General features: G+C 40.8%; 1 protein-coding gene across 2 annotated transcripts in view; it reads left to right on the top strand.

The window, feature by feature from the left end:
• The first annotated feature begins 778 nt into the window (after positions 1 to 778).
• Positions 779 to 20048, top strand: part of dpysl3 (dihydropyrimidinase like 3) — a 31620-nt gene continuing 12350 nt past the window's right edge. For both annotated transcript variants that reach the window (XM_084940690.1, XM_084940689.1), the window contains exons 1-8: positions 779 to 1001; positions 12217 to 12305; positions 13496 to 13680; positions 15063 to 15227; positions 15387 to 15448; positions 16403 to 16483; positions 18615 to 18683; positions 19781 to 19901. In XM_084940690.1, the coding sequence (XP_084796816.1) occupies positions 963 to 1001; positions 12217 to 12305; positions 13496 to 13680; positions 15063 to 15227; positions 15387 to 15448; positions 16403 to 16483; positions 18615 to 18683; positions 19781 to 19901 (811 nt within the window). In that variant the 5' untranslated portion in view covers positions 779 to 962. The remainder of the gene's footprint in view (positions 1002 to 12216; positions 12306 to 13495; positions 13681 to 15062; positions 15228 to 15386; positions 15449 to 16402; positions 16484 to 18614; positions 18684 to 19780; positions 19902 to 20048) is intronic.

Genomic DNA, 20048 nt, shown 5'->3' with positions numbered 1-20048 from the left:
AGGGGAGTGGCAGAGCGAAGAGGGACGCACTTTAGGTTCAAACAATGGAGACACATGGCTGGGTGGGAACATGCAGAGAGAGAGAGAGAGTGTGTGTGTGCGTGCGTGCGTGTGTGTGTGTGTGTGTGTGTGTGTGTGCAATGTTACGGGCAAGCTCTGTGACAGCTGCCACACCATTTTGCTCTTCTGTGTCCAGCAAAACAAAACACACAACCTCCTGGTTATGACTGATATAAATCTACAATTTCAAAGGGAATATTTTTTTTTCTTGCCAATAAATCTATTTAGTAGACTGGCAAAATTATAAACATCCAATATGTATGATTAACACACGGCAGTGAAGTCAGTGGACATGTTTAAAATTAGTAAATCTTTCCATTACATATTGTTTATAATAACGATGGTGATTTCTATCCCATGTTCCTTTGTTTCCTCTTAGTTCTGCCAATTTTCCCCTAATCAATCAGACCTCAGTGACTTCAGCCGTAAACACACAGGCGCAGACTACACCACAAACTAGTGCGCCTCAAAACCAGCTGCTTCAAGGACTTTGCTATTTCTCTCGGATAGGTCAGTGATGACAGATATTGGATACGCAGCACACTTTATGTAAAAAACAAAAAACAAAAACAAAAAAACAACGTGTGACAGCAGTGTAACGCAAAGAAGAGGATGCCGGCTGGAGGCTGTTCACCAGCTTCTCCACTGCGCCCTCCGGTGGAAAGATTGTGACATCACGCTTTCCAAACTGAACATACTGAGGGAGGGGCCGTGTGCCTGGACCACAGACGCTCCTATAGCACTCTGCGAGCCACTCCACATCGCACTGACAAGAGGGGCGACTATTCCTTGAAGCTCCCATCCAGGCGAGGGCCGCTGCAGCATCCATAAACGGGGGAATATCGCTTTTAAAAGCTCGGTATTTTTTTTTAAAAAAAAGAAAAGGTGGAATCGAACAGAAGATGTCTTATCAAGGAAAAAAGAACATCCCAAAGATCACAGTGAGTAAAGAGTTATTTCTCCTTCACTGGTTGCAGGAACTTTGATGGCTGCTGCTTCAAATCACTGCAGAAGGTTTCAGCGTTTTTTTGGGCCGCTGCGATGGATCTTTGTCACATACACCGATGCAAGCTCAGAGCAACATGAAAATGCTCTTTCTATTGTCAGAGCCGACTGCAGGAAGCCGTTGGAACAATGCGCACAATGATATGACATGTCTGGCTACCATAGTGACAGTCAGGCAGGGAGATAAGGCGTTTTCTTAAAGGTGTCCTGCATCCTCTTTGTTGAAGCGATCCATGCCGTTGTGCAGAACGGATACCGGCTCGCCCATTAAAAAAATCACTGTAAGGTTTATGCAGGGAATTCTGCTGTCTTCAGTGCATAACGGAGACTTTATGGTGATTTAAAATATGTAACTCATTCTTATATATTTAGAATAATGCAGTTAATTAGATTTATTCCCCTACACTCCACCTAGATTTACAGCGTAAAGATATTAGAAGAACGTGTCCAACCCTTGTGGGGCTTTTTAAGGCCCAGCTGGTCTTGCTCATGGGAGGATTTTGAACAGTAATGTTGATCTCATTTTTCGAATACCCTTCTTGCCATTTTGGTGCACAGTGATTTCATGACATACATAAAAGTATCAATGCACATTCTGGTCACAATGCCCTGGACGCTTGCAAATGACTGAAAAAGGAGGGGGAGGGGGTCCTAAAAATAATGGTCACTTATTATACATGAACTCATTGTTTCTCCTGAAGCCCTTAATTGTTTTATTGCAGAAAAAAAGCCCTCTCTGTGATTTCATAGGGGGGCCTTGGAAATCATAGACAGGGTTTGTCTTTCAGGCTGGTGCAGCAGCAGAGAGTGAGAGGGACAGGAGGAAAAGAGAGGTGGGGGAAATACACGCCCATCTGTGATAAGCTGGCCTTGTGAAGGGGTGCTTGTATTTCTGCATCACCACAAGGAGAAAGATTCAGGGTCGGCTCAGAGCATTCAGGGTGGAGCGGGGTGGGGGGTTGAATTCAGGGCAGACTGGTGTTACACAGCCAGCCAGCTGGGTGTTGGTGTGTGTTACAACTGCAGAGGAACCTCTCCCTCTCCTTTTTTTCTTTCTGTGTGTGAGCATCTGAAACGCCTGTTTTCCAGCACTCATTGTTAAAGCTCAGGCTGCAATTCGGGGTGTGTTGCTCAGATGTGGGAGACTTTTCTTTTTTCTTATCTCCTCAGCTGATTGTACACAATTAGATTAATACTGTAAAATTAGGAGATGTCGATAATATATGAAAATCTATGAAAATAGTGAAGGCATGTTTAACAGTCACTAGAAGTGCTGGCAATTTGAATGACAATAACCGCTAAGGTAAAGGATGTTTTGTAGGTTTGGGGGTTTTAAACATACAAAGGGAATGCTAATTGTGTCAAAAATACACACACATGCAGCAATAAAGTAACAGAAAGCATTTAGCAGATCACCAGCCAAAGTAACATGAGTAAGCTATGCTGGTTGATTGCCTCAAGATATATCATATTTGGTTACTGAGCTTGCTTTTTTGTGGATTTAGAAAAGCTCCAGCTGTAAGCAGCACATTAACACAGACTGGCAGAAAGTACCACAATACAAGTTTTTCATGGACGTCCTAAAGCTGCTTCATGCGGTTTCAGTTGAAGGGGAGTAATTTATGATGTAAGCAACCACACTTTTCACTGTTTTATGAATTTAATTATGGTCCGATCTCAACATATGGGTGACTATTCCAACAGTATTTAAGTGCTTTTGAAAAGTGATTTGAAACAATGTCTGGGTCAACCACCGAGTGGATTGCTCCCAAATCTGTTTGCGTCCAGTTGACAAGGTAGGGTGTACTACGTTCTTTCCTACATCCAAGTTATAACCATAGCCTCTAAGGGTGTAGGGAAAAAATCAGCTTGGCATATTGGAATATTTTGTGTGGCGATATTGTATAAAAATATTGATAATATTGATATTAATATATGAATAAATAACAAATACTTGAAAATATATTAGACTAACAACAAGCGATGACCCTGGGCCAAGAGGGCTCGTCTTCTGCACCGTCATCCCGAGACAAGGTTAGTCGAGCAAACTTACCATAAATTGGCTGAAACGACCCTGGACACACTTAGCTTGACAGAGTATAAAATTTCCACTTGATCTTATTCAATTGCAGACTGATATCAGATTCATGGCAGACTGACTCCATCTTATGGCAACATTTATTGAAGGTTTTAGTGACAGTGTCATTTTGGAGCAAAAAAACCCTCCCCAAAAAACGACGTCGATAACTTTATGTTATTGGATAAAACCGATATTGACAAATTTTTATTTTGAGGACATCATTTGCAGTTGAAAAAAGGTGATAAATTGCAGTAGATGTTATTGCAATACTGAGCTTATCACCAAATGTCAAAAAGTGCAATAATATTGTATCGTGAGTGAAATATTGTGATAGTATCATATCGTCGGGGGTCTGGTGAGTCCCACCTCCGATAACTTTATGAGAAATGTATTTTATGTTCAACAATGTATGGACTAACAACACATGTTGTTGTTTGATTTGGAGCTTATGGTAGTAGTGGTTCCTCTCCAACCATTTGATCAGCTTCTTAGAAATGCAAACACACAATACTTGCGTTATTGGTTTATTCACACGCAGACAAGCCAGGAGAATTGAAAGTGTCACGTTGTTTCAGTAAAGCAGACTAAAGCAAGAACCTCTTGTTACAAGTAATGGATGTTTTTCAAATAAATAACAGAAGCACTGTTGTCTTTGTCTTTTCTGTATCTAAACCATAAACATGTATATAAAAGATGGCCATAGCCTTCTTGTCTGAGAACTAAAGCCAGTACAGAGGAACTTGAATTTGTTATAGCCAGCAAGGGGCGAACTCTTGAGTTACAAAATGAGGTCATACTATAAAGAAGTTTATGAGGAAATGAGCCCATTGCTCACATGAGCCACTGGCCTTTCCTAATGAGTTTATGTTCTTAAACTAGTTTCAAGTATTATTAAAATTGCATCATGTTAATAGACATTAAGTGGCTCCGTAGTGTAGTGGTTTACATATTTCCCAACAAGTGAAAGAGTCCACTTCAAATCCTTTTGGGGTTGCATCTGGTTTAAAAATCTACCAAATCAACCATGCAGACCTATCTGCTTTGTGACTCCTTGTGAGTAAGAGAGCAGCTGAAACTAAATTTCTTTGATGATAAAGCAGGTTATGCATCAAGGCATGGCTACCTTGTAATTGACAAATTGCTACTGTATGACCAGTCAGTTTCCATCTGGTTTCAAAAAAACAAGATGGCCACAGCCAAAATGTTCAGGCTGCGGCTTCAACACAGAACTTCCCCAACAAAAGGAGACATGACCGTGGAGTACATCCACGTTTTATACAGAGTGTACGATCGAAATGCAGTTATGGCCCTAAACAACAGGAAACAACAGGCTTTGCTAATTACATGGAAGATCTACTATATACACAAGCAATAAAAAATGGAAATATAATGAATAGCAATTTATTATGCTTGGCATAGTTAGCTTTTGGTTAGTTGGTTGGTTAATTAGTAATGGGGGCTACACAGACACCAGAGAACCACTTGTGTGCATATCATATCACTATGTTTAGATTTAAAAGGTGATTCTGCCCCATTGCTGCCCCAGAGGTTGGCATCTGTTGCATTAAAATAACATTTTTTTCACTGTAAGCCAGGAGTGTCCAACTCCAGGCCTCAAGGGCCGGTGTCCTGCAGGTTTTAGATATCACCCTGGGTCAACACACCTGAATCAGATGATTAGTTCATTACCAGGCCTTTAACTCTGTAACTGGACAAACAACTCTTCATAGAATTTTGATGCCATGGAATCATTGCGTTTGTAAGCTGTTTTCACATCTGTACTTCAACAGAGGTCCATTTGATGTTGTCGATGCTGGAGTATGCTGGTGTGTGAATATTGTATTGTCTGGTACATTCTTTAGTGGTGAGTGGATGTAGTGTGTGCTGCCTCTTAACCTGATTCCCTAGAAACTGTCTGAAGTTCATGTGTGAAAGGCGCTATTAATTCTTACACAGGAGGACCTTAAACGCTCTACCTATTTCTAAGCCTCCTTCCTGACACCGACTCCTTATTTCCAAGCCTGTCCATTCTATTACAGCATTTTCATTTCGTTTGGGTTTTAGATCTGCCCTGTCACATTTCTAGGTGTGGTCCCTTTTATTCCTTATACCCACTCACAGCAGCCACAGTGTTGTTCCAGGCGGTTACATGTCATCCGTAATCCCCTCCAGCTGGAGTGAGCATCTGTGGGTGAAACCCGTTCACCCTGTCGACGCTCCACAAATCAGCTCCCTGCCACACCAGACTGTACCGTCACCATGCAGACTGCAGCAAAGTGGGCTTCAGTGCAAACAAAATACCCCACAGCCACCCAGACATTGCCGCGCAACTCACCATGGAAACAAACATACAGTTGTGATGGCAGGAAAATACAGCCCTTCTTCGGTTTGTCATTGCGGGGATGTCTTTTGACACACATGCGCACAAACAGGCATTTCTCAAACTTCTTGACTGAGAGAGAGTTAAAAATTGAACCTGTCTGGCCCAATCAGATCCAGATTGTTGCACGGTTACACTACTCCAGCCTATCACAAGATCAACATTCCAGACCTTAACTGGCAGGGGCCCCTGCGACTAATTTAGATGGATAAGTCTCATTGTTTTCACTTTTCCAGAATGTGAAAAAAAATCCTGCACACTTTTTGCTGAACAGTAAATATTTTTGACTGCTAGGCAACAGGGCTGCAGCAGAGGCACTGGTGCAGATTCAAGATGACTTCCCTCTTCCACTGGTCCCCGCCTGCCTCCCCATGCCCCCCTCCTTACAGACACGAGGATCTCTGCCACAGCTAATGGAGGTCTCCTTTAATGTCCTCCTCCTCCTCAGCCCCTTTGACCTATTTTGTCGCACTCGAGTTTTCCAGGACCGTTGCCTTTCATTAAGCACCATGAAGGAGATATTAGTACTTTGCATCCCACTTTATGAGCGCTTCTCCCTCCAGTCCGGTGAAAGTGGAAAAAACGTGTGTGTCGATGTCAGCATAGTAGTAAGAACAACATCCTGCCGTCTATTTTTGATTACTGCCGGCTTGTGTAACAGAAAATGACAGCTTCCCGTGCAGTAATAGGCGTTTTATTTTTGGCACTTTGTTCTTTGTTAAGAGCTGAATGACAAGTTTGTTTGGATTTCTTTCCATCTGAACTTCACAGTGTTTTGCTTCCAGAAATATAACAGATCAGCACTTGTAAGAAGTTGTATCTGTAGCAGACAAAAGGTCTCACTACTGACTGTAAAGTGTATCAAAAGAAAAAAAGCAGGTGGAAGGAACACATTTACTAGCATAATTTCATCAGCTTAGTTTAAAGGAAGGCATTAACAGCCTCTACATTTGTTTGAGCTGAGAATACTACTTGTGAAAGCGACTTTAGATAGTTGCGATGTTTGCATGATTCTTGTGTTAATGCAAATCCACCAGCTGGCCTAAATTAGTGATTAAGACAGCAGTTTAATCAGTGCCAAAGCTTTGAGAATAGGTCATGCGCACTTCAGAGAGTGGGCATAAGTTTCTGGTAAAAATTGTGCTTAGATTGTCACCCGCAGGGAAACACAGTGTATTAATTATAAATTTTATCATATCCAGAAAATCTTCCAATAAAATTATATGTATAAAATATTACTTCTTCATTTCAAGCTGTTTCAATGCCACATTCAGGAAATAAACTGAATCATCTGAAAGCTTTTGTAATGTATTATTTTTAAGACAAATGTAATTTAAGCTCTGCTGATTTGATGCTGAATTTTTTAATGATTTATGTTTTTTGGCACCTGCAAAGCTTAGTTACTCTAATACATGAATGATTTGGTATGTTTAGAACCCAACCGACACAGGATTTGTAAGACCAATTCTCATAGCATGATTTGAAAGGGGGAAAGCAGGTCAGCCACTAATCAGAAGGTCGGTGGTTCGATCCCAGGCTGCCTCCTGGCTGCATGCCAAATATCCTTGGGCAAGATACTAACCCCATGTTTGCCTACTGGTGGTCAGAGGGCCCGGTGGCGCCTGTGTCCGGCAGCCTCGCCTCTGTCAGTGCGCCCCAGGGCAGCTGTGGCTACAATGTAGCTTGCTATCGCCAGTGTGTGAATGGGTGAATAACTGAATGTAGTGTAAAGCGCTTTGGGGTCCTATGAACTAGAAAAGCGCTATACAAATGCAGGCCATAACCCACCAGTCACCAGTCCGGGTCAAGAATGTTGTCAATCTGGAAATTCTGGTCCCTCGCCAGTCGAATGATCCTGTAAGAGAAGAAGTTAATTGAAAACAGTAGCCAGACATTGTATTTTCGAAACTTAAATCAATGGCTATTACAGAAAAATCCACAATGACTAGTCTACAGCACCTTTCTTCAGCTATGTGTGAGCACAGGCGACTTTGTTCAACAAAGTTAGAGAAAAAAAGTAAAATTATGAGGTCTTCTTCGTCTTAGGACCTCATTAAGCTGTCTTTACTCTCCTTTTTGCATCAAGACTTTCAAAGCATGTTATTAGCCGTGCACTGAATCCACCATCTTAAGACCGCTGTGGTCATGCAGTCCAATCTTTGACTCAGGACTCGTGAATACCACATTAGCCACTGAATGATATTTAATAGTTGTTGTCGAAGCTGCAGCAAAAAGTAACAGCTGTGGCATGAGTTCATTATGTGGACAGTACTGTCTCGTTAAAGATGTAACAAATGTTTTCGTTTATTCCCGTAACCACAGGATAGCACAGAGGGTTGGAATCCACCAGTGTCACTATTACAAAACCACATTTGTCTTGTGGTATAGACAGACTAACAGACAAAAGTTGGACTAAGAATTTCATAAATGAGGTGATGAGCTATCTCCCTTCACTCACTACTTACAATTTTTTTTCTTGTATGTTGTTTTGATAATCATGAATGTGATGTAGAAAACACATTTTGAAATATTCCATATGCATTCTTTAACAATCTCATCCGCCATGATGTCACATGACATATATTTGTTATAATAATATGAGCAACATTGCTGTTTGTGGTCAGATGAAATGGTTACTGTCACAGTTTGTGGCTGTTTGTCACAGAATTGATGAAAAAGCCACAGTAAATGTTGAGTCTGAGTTTCTGTTAATGAAGTGTGATGAAGAAATGTCAGCGGAAAACGCGTTGTTTTTATTATGTGTCTTTAAAAAGGCTCGACAGTTTGGCCACACATTCTGCGTCTAGTTCATGGTTTGTATTATTATTGAAACAATTTTTTGGGCATGCTTTTTGCTTTGTCTGTCTTGTTAGATATTGCACCGATGACATGAGCTGCTGGCATGAAGCATTTCAGCATCTTGGTTTCCGCTGAGTGTAAAAAGAATCTAATGTGAAATGCAGTCCCGAGCAATTCAGCAATGGTCAGTTACTGGGTTGTAACGGAAATGGAAAGCTATTGATTGTTAAGTGATTGCGGTCTCCTGCATGTTGTCATCAGCCAGTGGCCAGAAATTGAAAAGGGTAAAATGAGTGTGTGTGTTTGTGTGCGTGCCAGAGAGAGAGGACGGGGGAGGGGGTGTAAGCACTTCAGTAAGTCACCCATGCATGATGGCACACCCATCGCTGCAGTATTATAAATCAGGTAAAACCTCTTCTTGTCTGATGCTGCTGATGTAAGCAGGTCTCTATCTGACTATTAATTCAATAATATTTATATTAGTGATTCTTATTCATGTTAATGAAACAGCAGTGACTCGTAACCAAAAAGAAAAACAAAAAAACTTCCAATTTTAGAGATCCGAGGTAGTCTGAATTCAGTAGCTTTTGAATCTTTGAGGGATTTTCTTTGAGTCTGGCATGGGACTCAAGGATGAACTGATTAGAACTGAGTGGGCGAATGTCAAAGCTACTGAGACCACAAAATAATTTTTTTAATCTACAAAAATCAGAGTTCAACTTCATTGATACATCACAACATTTTGCAAAAACTAATGTCTCATATTTAACACCATAAGTCATGACCAGGAGACAAGATCAGATTTCAGATTTTGCAGAATCAGATTTGGTGGCATAAATTTTTTGTGGGCAGCTGCAACTATTGCACTTTTCCTTCGACTCATTACAAGCTGCTTTTCACCACCATTTAGACTGACAGCTGTAGAGCTGCAACAATTGATCATTAACTTGGTTAACATCAAATTCATCAGGAGCTGTCATTATAACAATAACTGAAAAATCTTTTCTGGGTTATGGTCATCTTAGGTTGTTGATCTGTCAAAGAATGTCAAAAAATGATAAGGAAAATACCATTTAGTCACATGCAAAGACTGATTTTGTTACAATATTTTTACAACATTGGGCATCTTTTGTACCTTTTTTTGATTAACTGACAAATTTATTGTCTGTTTCCTTTACTGGAATGCTATGAAAGTTGTCTGTGTGCACTCCCTATTCACATTCAGTAATGTTGTCATGTTAAATTATTATGACAGAGCACTCTTTGGAAGGCGTTCTCTCTAAGCTAATGAAGGCATTGAGCTTTGCAGTATGATCTATGCTAGTGTGGTGTTCCAGGAGTTGATGACTGTGTGTTGTAATGTGTTGCTTCAGGGTGTGGTTGCTTGGGAAGACTCTGGGTTCTGGTTCGCACTAGTCCATCACTACCACCACCACCACCTAATATGTGCAATCACTACCACACAACTCATGAACAGCCACATTGTGTGTGTCTTTGAGCTCAGCAGATATTCAAGCTATGTACACGATAATACTTTTATTTTTCCTGTTGTTATGTTCAAAGGAATTGCTGCAGTTTATTATAATGATGAAACTCTGGGTCCACGGCCAGGGGCTGTAAATTGTTGCACACATCTGCTGATGGGAAAATATGGTGTGTTCCTCTTAGCAGACCAAGGAAAGACCAAGTCTTGCCGTTTTAGAGACTGGGTATATAAATAAGGCTATATTTGTTTGGTTTTCAGTGTAATGTCGATGCTTTTTTAAAAGAACTAATTCGATTACTAATTCATTTTAGTAAAAAATTAATAAATAAAAAAAATAAAATAACTAATTATCTCATGAAGGTTACACGGAAGTTAAATACTGCAGGTCACAACAAAATTTTCAGTATTGATTATTTTATTTGTCATCTATTCAAAAAAATGTCACAAGTCTCACATCACAGGCTCCAACACCTGAGGATGACATGTGCAGAAGCCTTGTTTTGTCCTAAAAACAGTTCTAAACAGAAAAGAATTAAACCTAGATCCTGCTAATTAAAGCAGTTTTTTAAAATTTGTGAAGCAGATAAGTGCAAATATTTGTTGATTGTGCCTGAAATTCACTGGGTAATTTAACTCAGACATACTTTAAGAAACTGACCATTTATAGCAGCAACGAGGAAGCGGACAGGAGAATGGATTCTCCCAAATAAATATACCTTTGAACCCTATTGTTAAATCATAAGTGGAGAGCTCCACATATAAATAGAAGATTGAGGTGGTGGAATGAAGTGAAGGGAAAAAAAGCTTTGTCATGAAGTCATTGTGATAAGGTTATCCAAGGCTAAATTTCCTAAGGCATTAATATGTTCAATTACTTACATCATATTTGTTTTATTGAGCAAGTCCTGTATGAAGAAGATATCTTGCCCTTGCTCATTTTGTGAGCAAGGGCACGTCTGTAAACCCTTAACCCTGTTGTACAGTCAGTTGTACACTCAACCGGTCAGCAAAGCCAGCATATCAGCGAAACCAGGCGCACGCTGTCTCTCCTCTCTTGCTTCTCTCCCTCTAGTCAACCCGTTGCCATGGCAGTGGCCTGCTAGAGTCGGCCCATGGTGCAGCAGCAAATTGTTCTTGTCTGACTGTGTGGCGTCATGACAACACCCAAATCAGGCCACAAAACATCAAAAGGTGTTGACAAAAGGCTCCTCAGACTTAGTGTTGCTTTTTTAGTTTTACTTTGGAACATGTTTGTTACCACTGTAGGGCTTATATAATATTTGCATTATTTTGTAACACAGATCAGAAATTGTCTGTTTTATGAAATGATTGAGTGATCAGTTGGTGATTGCATTTGGTCTATTGGATAAAACGATTACGCTGAGAAAAAAACATTGACGGTTAAAATTATTGCGTAACAGAATCTGGATAAATGTGGTTACGATGTTAATCCATGACCTTAAAAGCGGCTTGAGCTTCAACAACATCAGCCTCCCAGATGACATCCCTGTCTGGAGAAATTTTCATTTTAAAATAAGGGAAAGGTCTGCAAATTATGGTGATTTACTGGACCCCTTTCAAGTAAAGGAGCAAAAGACTGAAGGATGCTGTTTAACCTCCTGACACCAGAGCTGTTGTTTGGGGAGCCTTTTTACTTTTTTCTAGCTATGTGTGAATTCTTTTTACATACTTTGTTACATGCATGTCCCCTTGTGAGAACATGCTCACAAGGGGACATTAGGTTTATTTTACAGCACAACACAAGTAGAATGGAGTGTGTGATGCAAACAAAGCCAGGATGTAATGTCCCCATGTGTGGATGCAGGAGGTAATAATACTCTGTACACAGAGCTCTTCACATATATATGGGTCCATAGTCAGTTTATGTATCAGTGCAACCAGTATCAGATCTGACATGATCCAGATATTGAATGTCATGTAATCATCTGCCATCTGAAAAGTGGGTAACGAGTTGTGCAATAATTGACACTAATTGATGTTCATCAAATAAATGAAGACATTTCCTCCCAAATCTTGCTTGTTTTTCTGGGCACGCAGACTTACTGGGTGGTCCATATTGTTATGCTATGTGAGATGTGTTTGCATGTGACACGGCCACCACATGTACCCCTCTCTAGCAGCCATGAATGAAACATTGTTCATATCCTGGGGGTGGAAAGAAATAAGGAGATAATCTCACTACAGACAAACAGAGTACAGTTCTAATTCTTGTACAGTAATATTGTGGCTTAGTAAATCATCCTCTACTGGAAATTTACTTGGCTATGTCTAAACAAATTTTCTTGGCACAACGTTGCATAGAATCATAATTGTTATCGTATTTCATCCCCTCCAACCCCACCCTCCCTCCTTTTCCCTCCACTCTGCCCATCTCTTTCTCTACAGAGCGACAGGCTTCTGATCAAAGGCGGAAGGATTGTTAATGATGATCAGTCCTTCCATGCCGATATCTACATGGAGGATGGCCTCATTAAGTAAGTATTCCACTGTCCTCTTTTCTACTCTGCTCACACCTCTTCCCATTTGGTTTCGTCCCTCCACTTATAGTTCACCTCATCAACTATTTTCTGTCTGGGCTATGTGGTATCTTACTTGTCCCCTTTATATTTAAATCCTTCTCTCCCCTGAAGGTGCATAGTGCTGCTGTAGAAATTCAAATATTTTACTTTTCTAAAACTCTGAAACACAGATAATCTTAAAGTTCTTGAAGAAATTCAAAATCAAAAGGGCTTCTTTTGAAATAATTATCTATACCAGGGTAAAACAGTATTAAAAAAATGTGAAAAGAGCACCTTGGGCCTTAAAGATTACCTTCAAGAGTTTAATCATGATTAGATTGTTAGTTTTTGAATGCTATTTGATCCTAAGACAGTAGTGGTTGAAAACTGGTTGTTCCACTTGCAATGGTAGTTTTAAAGTTTAAGTGAAGAGCAGACATTACAGTCTAAGTGAACACCAGCTACATAATGAATAGCAGTCTTATAAACACTTCCTCCAAAACACTGATGAGGAAATCTGAAACAATTTAAGAATTACGACATGAATGCAGACTGAATGAATGAAGCTAACAATCTGAACTTGTTGCGGTAACAGTTAAACTGATAACAGCTGTTCTTGACCCCGTCAGACCGGGCTGGGGTAGGACAGTGGAACTGTCTCACTCGCTTTCCCCGTTGTTCTGTTGCCACTTGAATTCCCAGTTGTCCCCGTTGCCCCTAAGTGAGGCAGCTCAGAGAGAGGAGCCCACAGAAAGACTGGTGTTGCATGATAAACACCCACATGCCGGCGGCACTATTGGACTGTTGGCAAACTCACAGAGACTCTGGCTTCTGCCTGCCTGTCTAACTTGTGTCTTCTATAAAAATACTTTTTAGCAGAAGCGAAATGTTAATGTGTTGGGATGGTGACATTGTCCCGCTTCAGGCTAGGTTGACTTTGTTTCAGTTAGTTTTTTTTTCTGCTTTCGATTTATACCCATTGAACATTTTTTTGCCTTTTGCTATGTTGTCTTCCTTTCTGGAATAATTTGGTTCCCTGAATTTGAATAATTGGCATCTCAGCTTTGATAAATAATCAAAAAGGGGAAGTAATACATATATTTTGTTTGTGTACATTTATGGACAGGTTTTAATATAGTTATGATAACATCATCTTCACTTGACAGGCAGATTGGTGACAATCTGATTGTGCCTGGTGGTGTGAAAACCATTGAGGCCAATGGGAAGATGGTGATCCCTGGTGGTATCGACATCCACACCCACTTCCAGATGCCGTACCGTGGAACCACAACTGTGGATGACTTTGCCCAGGGATCAAAGGCCGCTCTTGCTGGTGGGACAACCATGATCGGTAAGAGCTGCAGGAAAGGTCACCCACGCAGTGAAGCTGATAATAGTAAAGCTTTTTCAGAAAAAAAGCTAAAAAGAAAATGCAGTGAGGGGAGGGATGGCTGAACGCCAGACAGAGGAAAAGAGAAAGGGAGGCATGGGAAAAGGTTTTGGTCCCACTACGAAAGAGGACCATACAAAAGACTGAGCGTGGGGGGCGATGACTGGTGGGGGTTATAGAGTGAAACACTACTCCCAAAGAAATAGGGCATCAGTGTCGTACTCCCATGTCTGGTTTGACTACAGCTTTTTCTTTTGTGGGTTTGTGAACTTCATGTAGGTTAGGGATGAGATGCTGTCACAGTTGGTAGATGCTGCAGTTTCATTAAAACTTCTTTTGGGCTGACTGCTCCTCTGCTGCCTGTTGGCCCTGTTTTCAAACAGACAAAGCCACTAACAGGCGTGCTACTGTAGTAAGCTCTATTCATGAGCTCCATTCATAGAGGGATTATATTCCAGGGGGTTAGAAAGTGGAAATGTGTACTCTGCTGTCTGCTTGTGTGTTTTTTGTTTTTTTTATATCGTACATGTCTGTCTTAACAAGCAAATGAGGTTGTGTTGAGAGATGGTGAACAAAAAAAAGTGTGGACACTGAGCGTTTGCCATTGTTTTTTGTGTGTGTGTGTGTGTCTGTGTGTATGTATGCGACTGCTGTTTTCAGCTATATCCTATTAACATAAGCAGATTGGGTTGTCTTTAATAAGATAAAGAAGACAGTCAGGTGGCAAGGCAGCAGGAGGCCTTATTTTATTAGAGCTGAGTTAGATGTAGCAGGATATTTTGTGCACTGTGATCCTGTTGTGTCCACAAACAGAAACACAAACCCGTACTGTGTGCTTTTCAATCTGCACAGAAAATCGTGCAAATATACATATTATGTATGTAATTATATGTGCTTGTGCTTATGCAAGCAGCATCCATGCAAAGCATTCATGATGCATTTAAGAACTTGCATCGAAATGTGCACCATTCTTATTAATAAAAAATGTGATCGTGGCTACACAGCCAAATATAAAAGTAGGTAAAGTCGCTCAATTTTTGTGCAAGGACACCTGTACCCTGATAGAGATGTACAAAATGCAATGTGACATCTGACAAGGTTATTTCCCACTGGCTGAGCACTGCAGGAATTCAGACAGACAGCTGATTATGCAAGATAAACAATGTAGGGAGAAAGTAAAAGCACCAGCAGACAGATCCTGACGCTGCCCTCTCTTTGTCTCCTTATGTGTGACTATTCCCACCCCACTTGTGTCAACTCTTTGCCACTTCACCTGTCGTATCGCTTTTTGCATTCATTCCCTTCTTTCTGTCTGATAATACTTGTCTTCCTTTATTCTTCAGTGGACCATGTGATGTCAGAACCTGGTACCAGTCTGATAGAGGCCCATGACCAGTGGAGGCAGTGGGCTGATGAGAAAGCCTGCTGCGACTACTCTCTCCATGTGGACATCACCCACTGGAATGACAGCGTAAAGCAGGAGGTGGATAATCTCATCAAGGAAAAGGGTGGGTCTTGATGGCGTGCTACAAGAGCTTCGTGGGGGAGGGGGGGAGGGGGGTGGAGTGTTTTGGGAGATTTTGTTTAAAAGTAGTTAAAGTAATTAAACTTTACATAAAACGTATCACATTTTATCTTTCTCTCATGTTGACTTACTGTTTTTGCAGGAGTGAACTCATTCCAGGTGTACATGGCGTACAAGGACTACTACCAGATGAGCAACAGTGAGGTAGAGCGCCTTAAATGTAGCACACACTTTAAAGACCGGGTTTTGCTGTTTTAATATCTGTGTTAAAACTCTTTTTGTTCTCAGCAGTCTGCTTTCCCCGCATGCTTGATGTGCAGGGATGGGAGAAAAATCAACAGTTTTGAAAAATGCCAGGCTCAGTGCAAAATTTGCTTTGGTGTTGCTATCTTTCCAACTCGGCTCAGCGACGAGATGGTGCCTTTGAAGAGACACAGCTGCAACTTTTTAACTCTGAAAGCTATTTTAAGTTACCGAAGGCCTAATATTAGTTTTGCACTGAATTGTTGAGGACTGTTGCTTTTGTCCTCAATTCATCATACATTAGAAAAGGGCTCACTTCATGTTCACTGTGTCACAAACTCCCAGTTGAAGTCAATATAAAATGAGTCATTGCCAACTTCCTGTAACTTCACAGTCAACGTGCAAAAAAAAAAAAAATGGCCGTGACTTGGCTCCAATGGTGACAAAGTATCTAAAAAAAGGACTACATAATTATTGTTCACAGCCTTTGATTTATGCGTACTGTGATTTTATAAGGACTTAAAAAACAGTGGAAAGCCAGAGGGTGTGAGGCAGGACTCTGTTTCTCATACAGCCGTACCTAATTTGGTTGGTCAAAGGAGCACATGTTTCAACTGAAATAGTCCAGCCTGAAAAACTGATGTCATGCAGCTCGCTAAGGAACTGTGGCACAGCAACATAACAACAACTGCAGTTCATCCACATGACTCTCACCATTTCTGGAGACCACACACAATAATTGCAGCATGTCGGAGTAGACATCATGTAAATTGTGGGCTTCTTTTAAATTGTGGCTTATGGGTGACCTCTGAGTTAAAAAGGAGTGCCCTTTCTTTGAGTAAACAGCGAGGCAGGATTTGAAATATAAAAGAAGTGCCACTGTAATTTCAATGTTTCTGTGTCTTTCTCATCCAGCTCTATGAGGTCTTTACCTTCTTGGCAGAGCGGGGAGGCATCGCTCAGGTCCACGCTGAAAATGGCGAGATCATCGCTGAGGTAACAATGGAAACGAGTGCACTAACAGACACCTTTTTTCTCCATTGCTTCCTCACTACCTCATTTTTCTTTTTTTCTGAACTTTTGTGCCCGGTCCAACTCTGTGATATGTTTTTGTTTAGTATGATTTATTTCAGTTTAGTTCACTTCAGTTCACTTTTCTAGTCTTATCACAGTGCATCTCCACTACTTAGAGACTAAACACACTGTCACTGATGAGAGGGAGACTGTTTCCTGTAGGACTGTAATGTGTGGGTGTAGTTTATACAGGGCTGTGCCGTTTTGTGGACAAATGAAAGTGAATCAACCGTAATAGGTGATGGATCGAGAGGGCTGGTATTAGTCAGAGCTCCAGACCATGCCTGGACTCTGTCACTGTGTGTGTATGCGGGTGTTGGATCTGATTCATCGCAATTCCCAGCTCTCCTATCCAGTTTGCAACTTTAACTTGGAAGTCTGATTTCCATCTGTAAGACCAACATGTCTGAACACTTGATTATGTCATGTACTGTACTTTAGACCACCTAAGATAGAGGTGTCTTGTTTAGATTTGCTGCCAGAGCTGCCCCTGATTATGTTCAAGCTTTTATAACTCAAAGTTCTAGATGCACCCAAGGGGTGGGTCACATCTTTGCTTTTGCAGATGATGTGGTTCTGCTGGCTTCAACCTTAAGCATACACTGGAGATGTTTGTGGCCAAGTGCAAAGCTGCAGGGGGAGAAGTAGCAACTCTGAACCTGAGGATATGCTTTACAACCTGATTCCCTAGTCCAGGTTGGGGCAGGGTCTTCTTCATATTTGGCAATGAGTTGTGAACAATGGCCAAAAGAATATTAATATAATATTGCTGTTACAAGTGGCAGAAATTAGCTTTCTCCCATGGGTGTCTGGACACATCCTTTGAAGAGTTCAGTCTTTCTTCTTACTCTGCATTAAAAAATCTCTGTTAAGGTGGATTAGGTATCTGACTAGTGTCCCTCCTAGGTGAGTGTTTTGGTCTTTTGGCTGGACCCCACTTCTCAGCTAGCTTGGGAAGCTCTCTGTTATAACAACAGCCATGGAAAAGCATAGAAACAAATGCCAAAGCACAGCTTCTCATCTTCAAATGGCCAATAAATGCCGGTTTGAGATAAACTCCCCTCTCAAAACTCATGTACTGAAAGTTCAGTTACTTTTTTCCTGAAAGGGTTTGCAACTTCCATAATTCCCATATCCTATAACTTTTTCCTGACTCTGTTTCCTTGGAGCGAGATCAGCAATGCTAGATTTCTAAACTTTTCCAAACATATTTAGCCATAGGGCCATCTATTGTAACAACTTCATGAGCATCTCCTGAAGGCAGCATAAGTATTAGAAATGCACCTTGAAAAACTTAGGTTGTAACTGCTTTTGCTTGCCCAATGTAGAGCTGTTTCATCCAGGCAGCCTCTTCTGTGTGAGTTTGGGGAAGGGGAACAGTCTCAGCGCAGCAATTTTGATCAGAGCCACAAATTTGTTTCGTGTAGTAACACAGCTGGGATTCCTCTCATTTGTAGACATATCTAGATTTTCCGTGTCTGTCATCAACAGGTCCCGCTCCTTGCAACAAAGTTTTTCTCCTCAGATAGCTGAGGGGAGCACTGACCACAGGAATGCCACTAGTTTCTTCAGTTACAGTACAAGTTGTCTTGCCTTTGGCTGATATAGTCTCGGTCTTTAATTTTTGCTGCCTGACCAATCGTAGGCTTCTAAGACAGAGTATTACTGATTTTCCACTGGTATGAGATGCTCGCTTAAAGCCTTATTTGCAGAAGTATGTCACCGTAATACATTTTGAACTCACAGACAGTCGCTCTAAATGACACTATGCAAGGAAAGGTACAAACTAATGCCTAAGAAAACTAACCTGAAAGCAGAGTTTTTGCTTTTAGGTGATGTTCTGAAAGTGAAATTTTCCTTGCTCTGAGCCGTGCACAGACCCACATGTTAAAACTGCTGTTTGTGTACTTAACACATGCAGAACTAATCAGAAACGGTTTATCATTCTGAAGTTTGTAGACTGATGAAGACCTCCCAGAAAGTTCTACATACTGTACATTATGTCTATAAACTGAGCAGCTAACAGTTGACTTTTTGCATGTGTGTTGAACAGGAGCAGGCCCGGATGCTGCAGATGGGTATCACTGGACCAGAGGGGCATGTGCTGAGCAGGCCAGAAGAGGTCTAACATTCACACATCATACACTATATTAAATATTAGCTACTATGCATCATTTGCATGTGCAAGCATTTTGAAATGGACTGTCCTAAAAAAGTATTCAAATAAATTAGCCATGTTATAATTTATCATTTTTTTGTGCAAACAATACAAACATGGTTGTACATGTAAAGAATCACATTCTGCACAGTGACATTTTTGGACTGGTCCTCAGACACACACGTTGTTCCTGTTACACACATGTGGTTTCAGATACATTTGAGACACTGGGTGAAAGAAAAGTCTCTTGTTCCATCCAGTTTTTGCTGTGAATGTTTCTTCAGCAAACAACAAAAATCAAAGCCACACTTTCAGCTCAACGACTTGTCTGGGATTTTCCATTCTGTGCTGCTGCAGAGGGTTCCTGTCCCACCAGTATCATAATGTCAAGTAGCTGAGTGGAGTCTTAAGAATCTAGAAATTGGTAACATGATTTTCTTAAGCAGGCAAAGTCAGACAAGTGTTTCTCTATTAGTGTACACTATCTTCTTCAGTACTAATCCAGTGGTCATTGAAGCCAGACTGAACCTCTGGACTCAAAGAAAACAGTGTTTGCATCATATGGAGGCAGTGACGTTTCTACTTGAAACCTTTGTAGAATTTTGTATTTAAAGTCATTTTTAGTTCTCATTAGCCAGCATTTACAAATATGGGGATGAAGATTTCAGAAATGCAATAATCACAATAAAACACCAGGTGCTTTTCATTGTGGACATGTGTCTAAAATGTGTCCAATATGTTTGTTTTTAAAGCCTTCCATCTTGGAAAATCTGCAAGTACTGGGTGTTAGTCTGACCTCACTTAAGTTTCTGTTAAACATTTGTTTGCTGATTGCATTAAATTTAACTACCCAAAAACAATATAACTGAAACAATCCTTGACTTGCCCAGTTTTAAAATTATAAGCTTCTCCTTGTCGTTCGGGTTCAAAATAAATTATTCAAATGATACGGCTCCAAAAATGTATAATTTGCTGCGGTCGTGATATTTGAAGTTTGTCTGACAAAATCTTAATGGGAAAAACATTCCCGAATCAACCGCATTGTGCTCTTTCGTCTGTAGCTGGAGGCAGAGGCGGTATTTCGTGCCATCACCATCGCCAGCCAAACCAACTGCCCGCTCTACGTGACACGGGTCATGAGCAAGAGTGCTGCTGACATCATCTCACAGGCCCGGAAAAAAGGTAAAAAGCAGAATTTGTCCTGGGCCTTTTTATGTTTTTTTTTTTTTTTCTGTGTTTTCCAAGACTAGAAATGTACATGCTGATGTTGTCTCTGTTTGGTATAATGAAAAAAATATCCCACTCTTAGAGTAACATTCAGCTTTGTTG

This window comes from Perissodus microlepis, chromosome 10 (genome assembly GCF_051167445.1).
Source record: "Perissodus microlepis isolate ML-2025 ecotype Zambia chromosome 10, ASM5116744v1, whole genome shotgun sequence".
In the NCBI taxonomy this organism is placed as follows: domain Eukaryota; kingdom Metazoa; phylum Chordata; class Actinopteri; order Cichliformes; family Cichlidae; genus Perissodus; species Perissodus microlepis.
The sequence above is the reverse complement of the archived record's forward strand: the minus strand, read 5'-3'. Positions and strand labels throughout refer to the sequence as shown.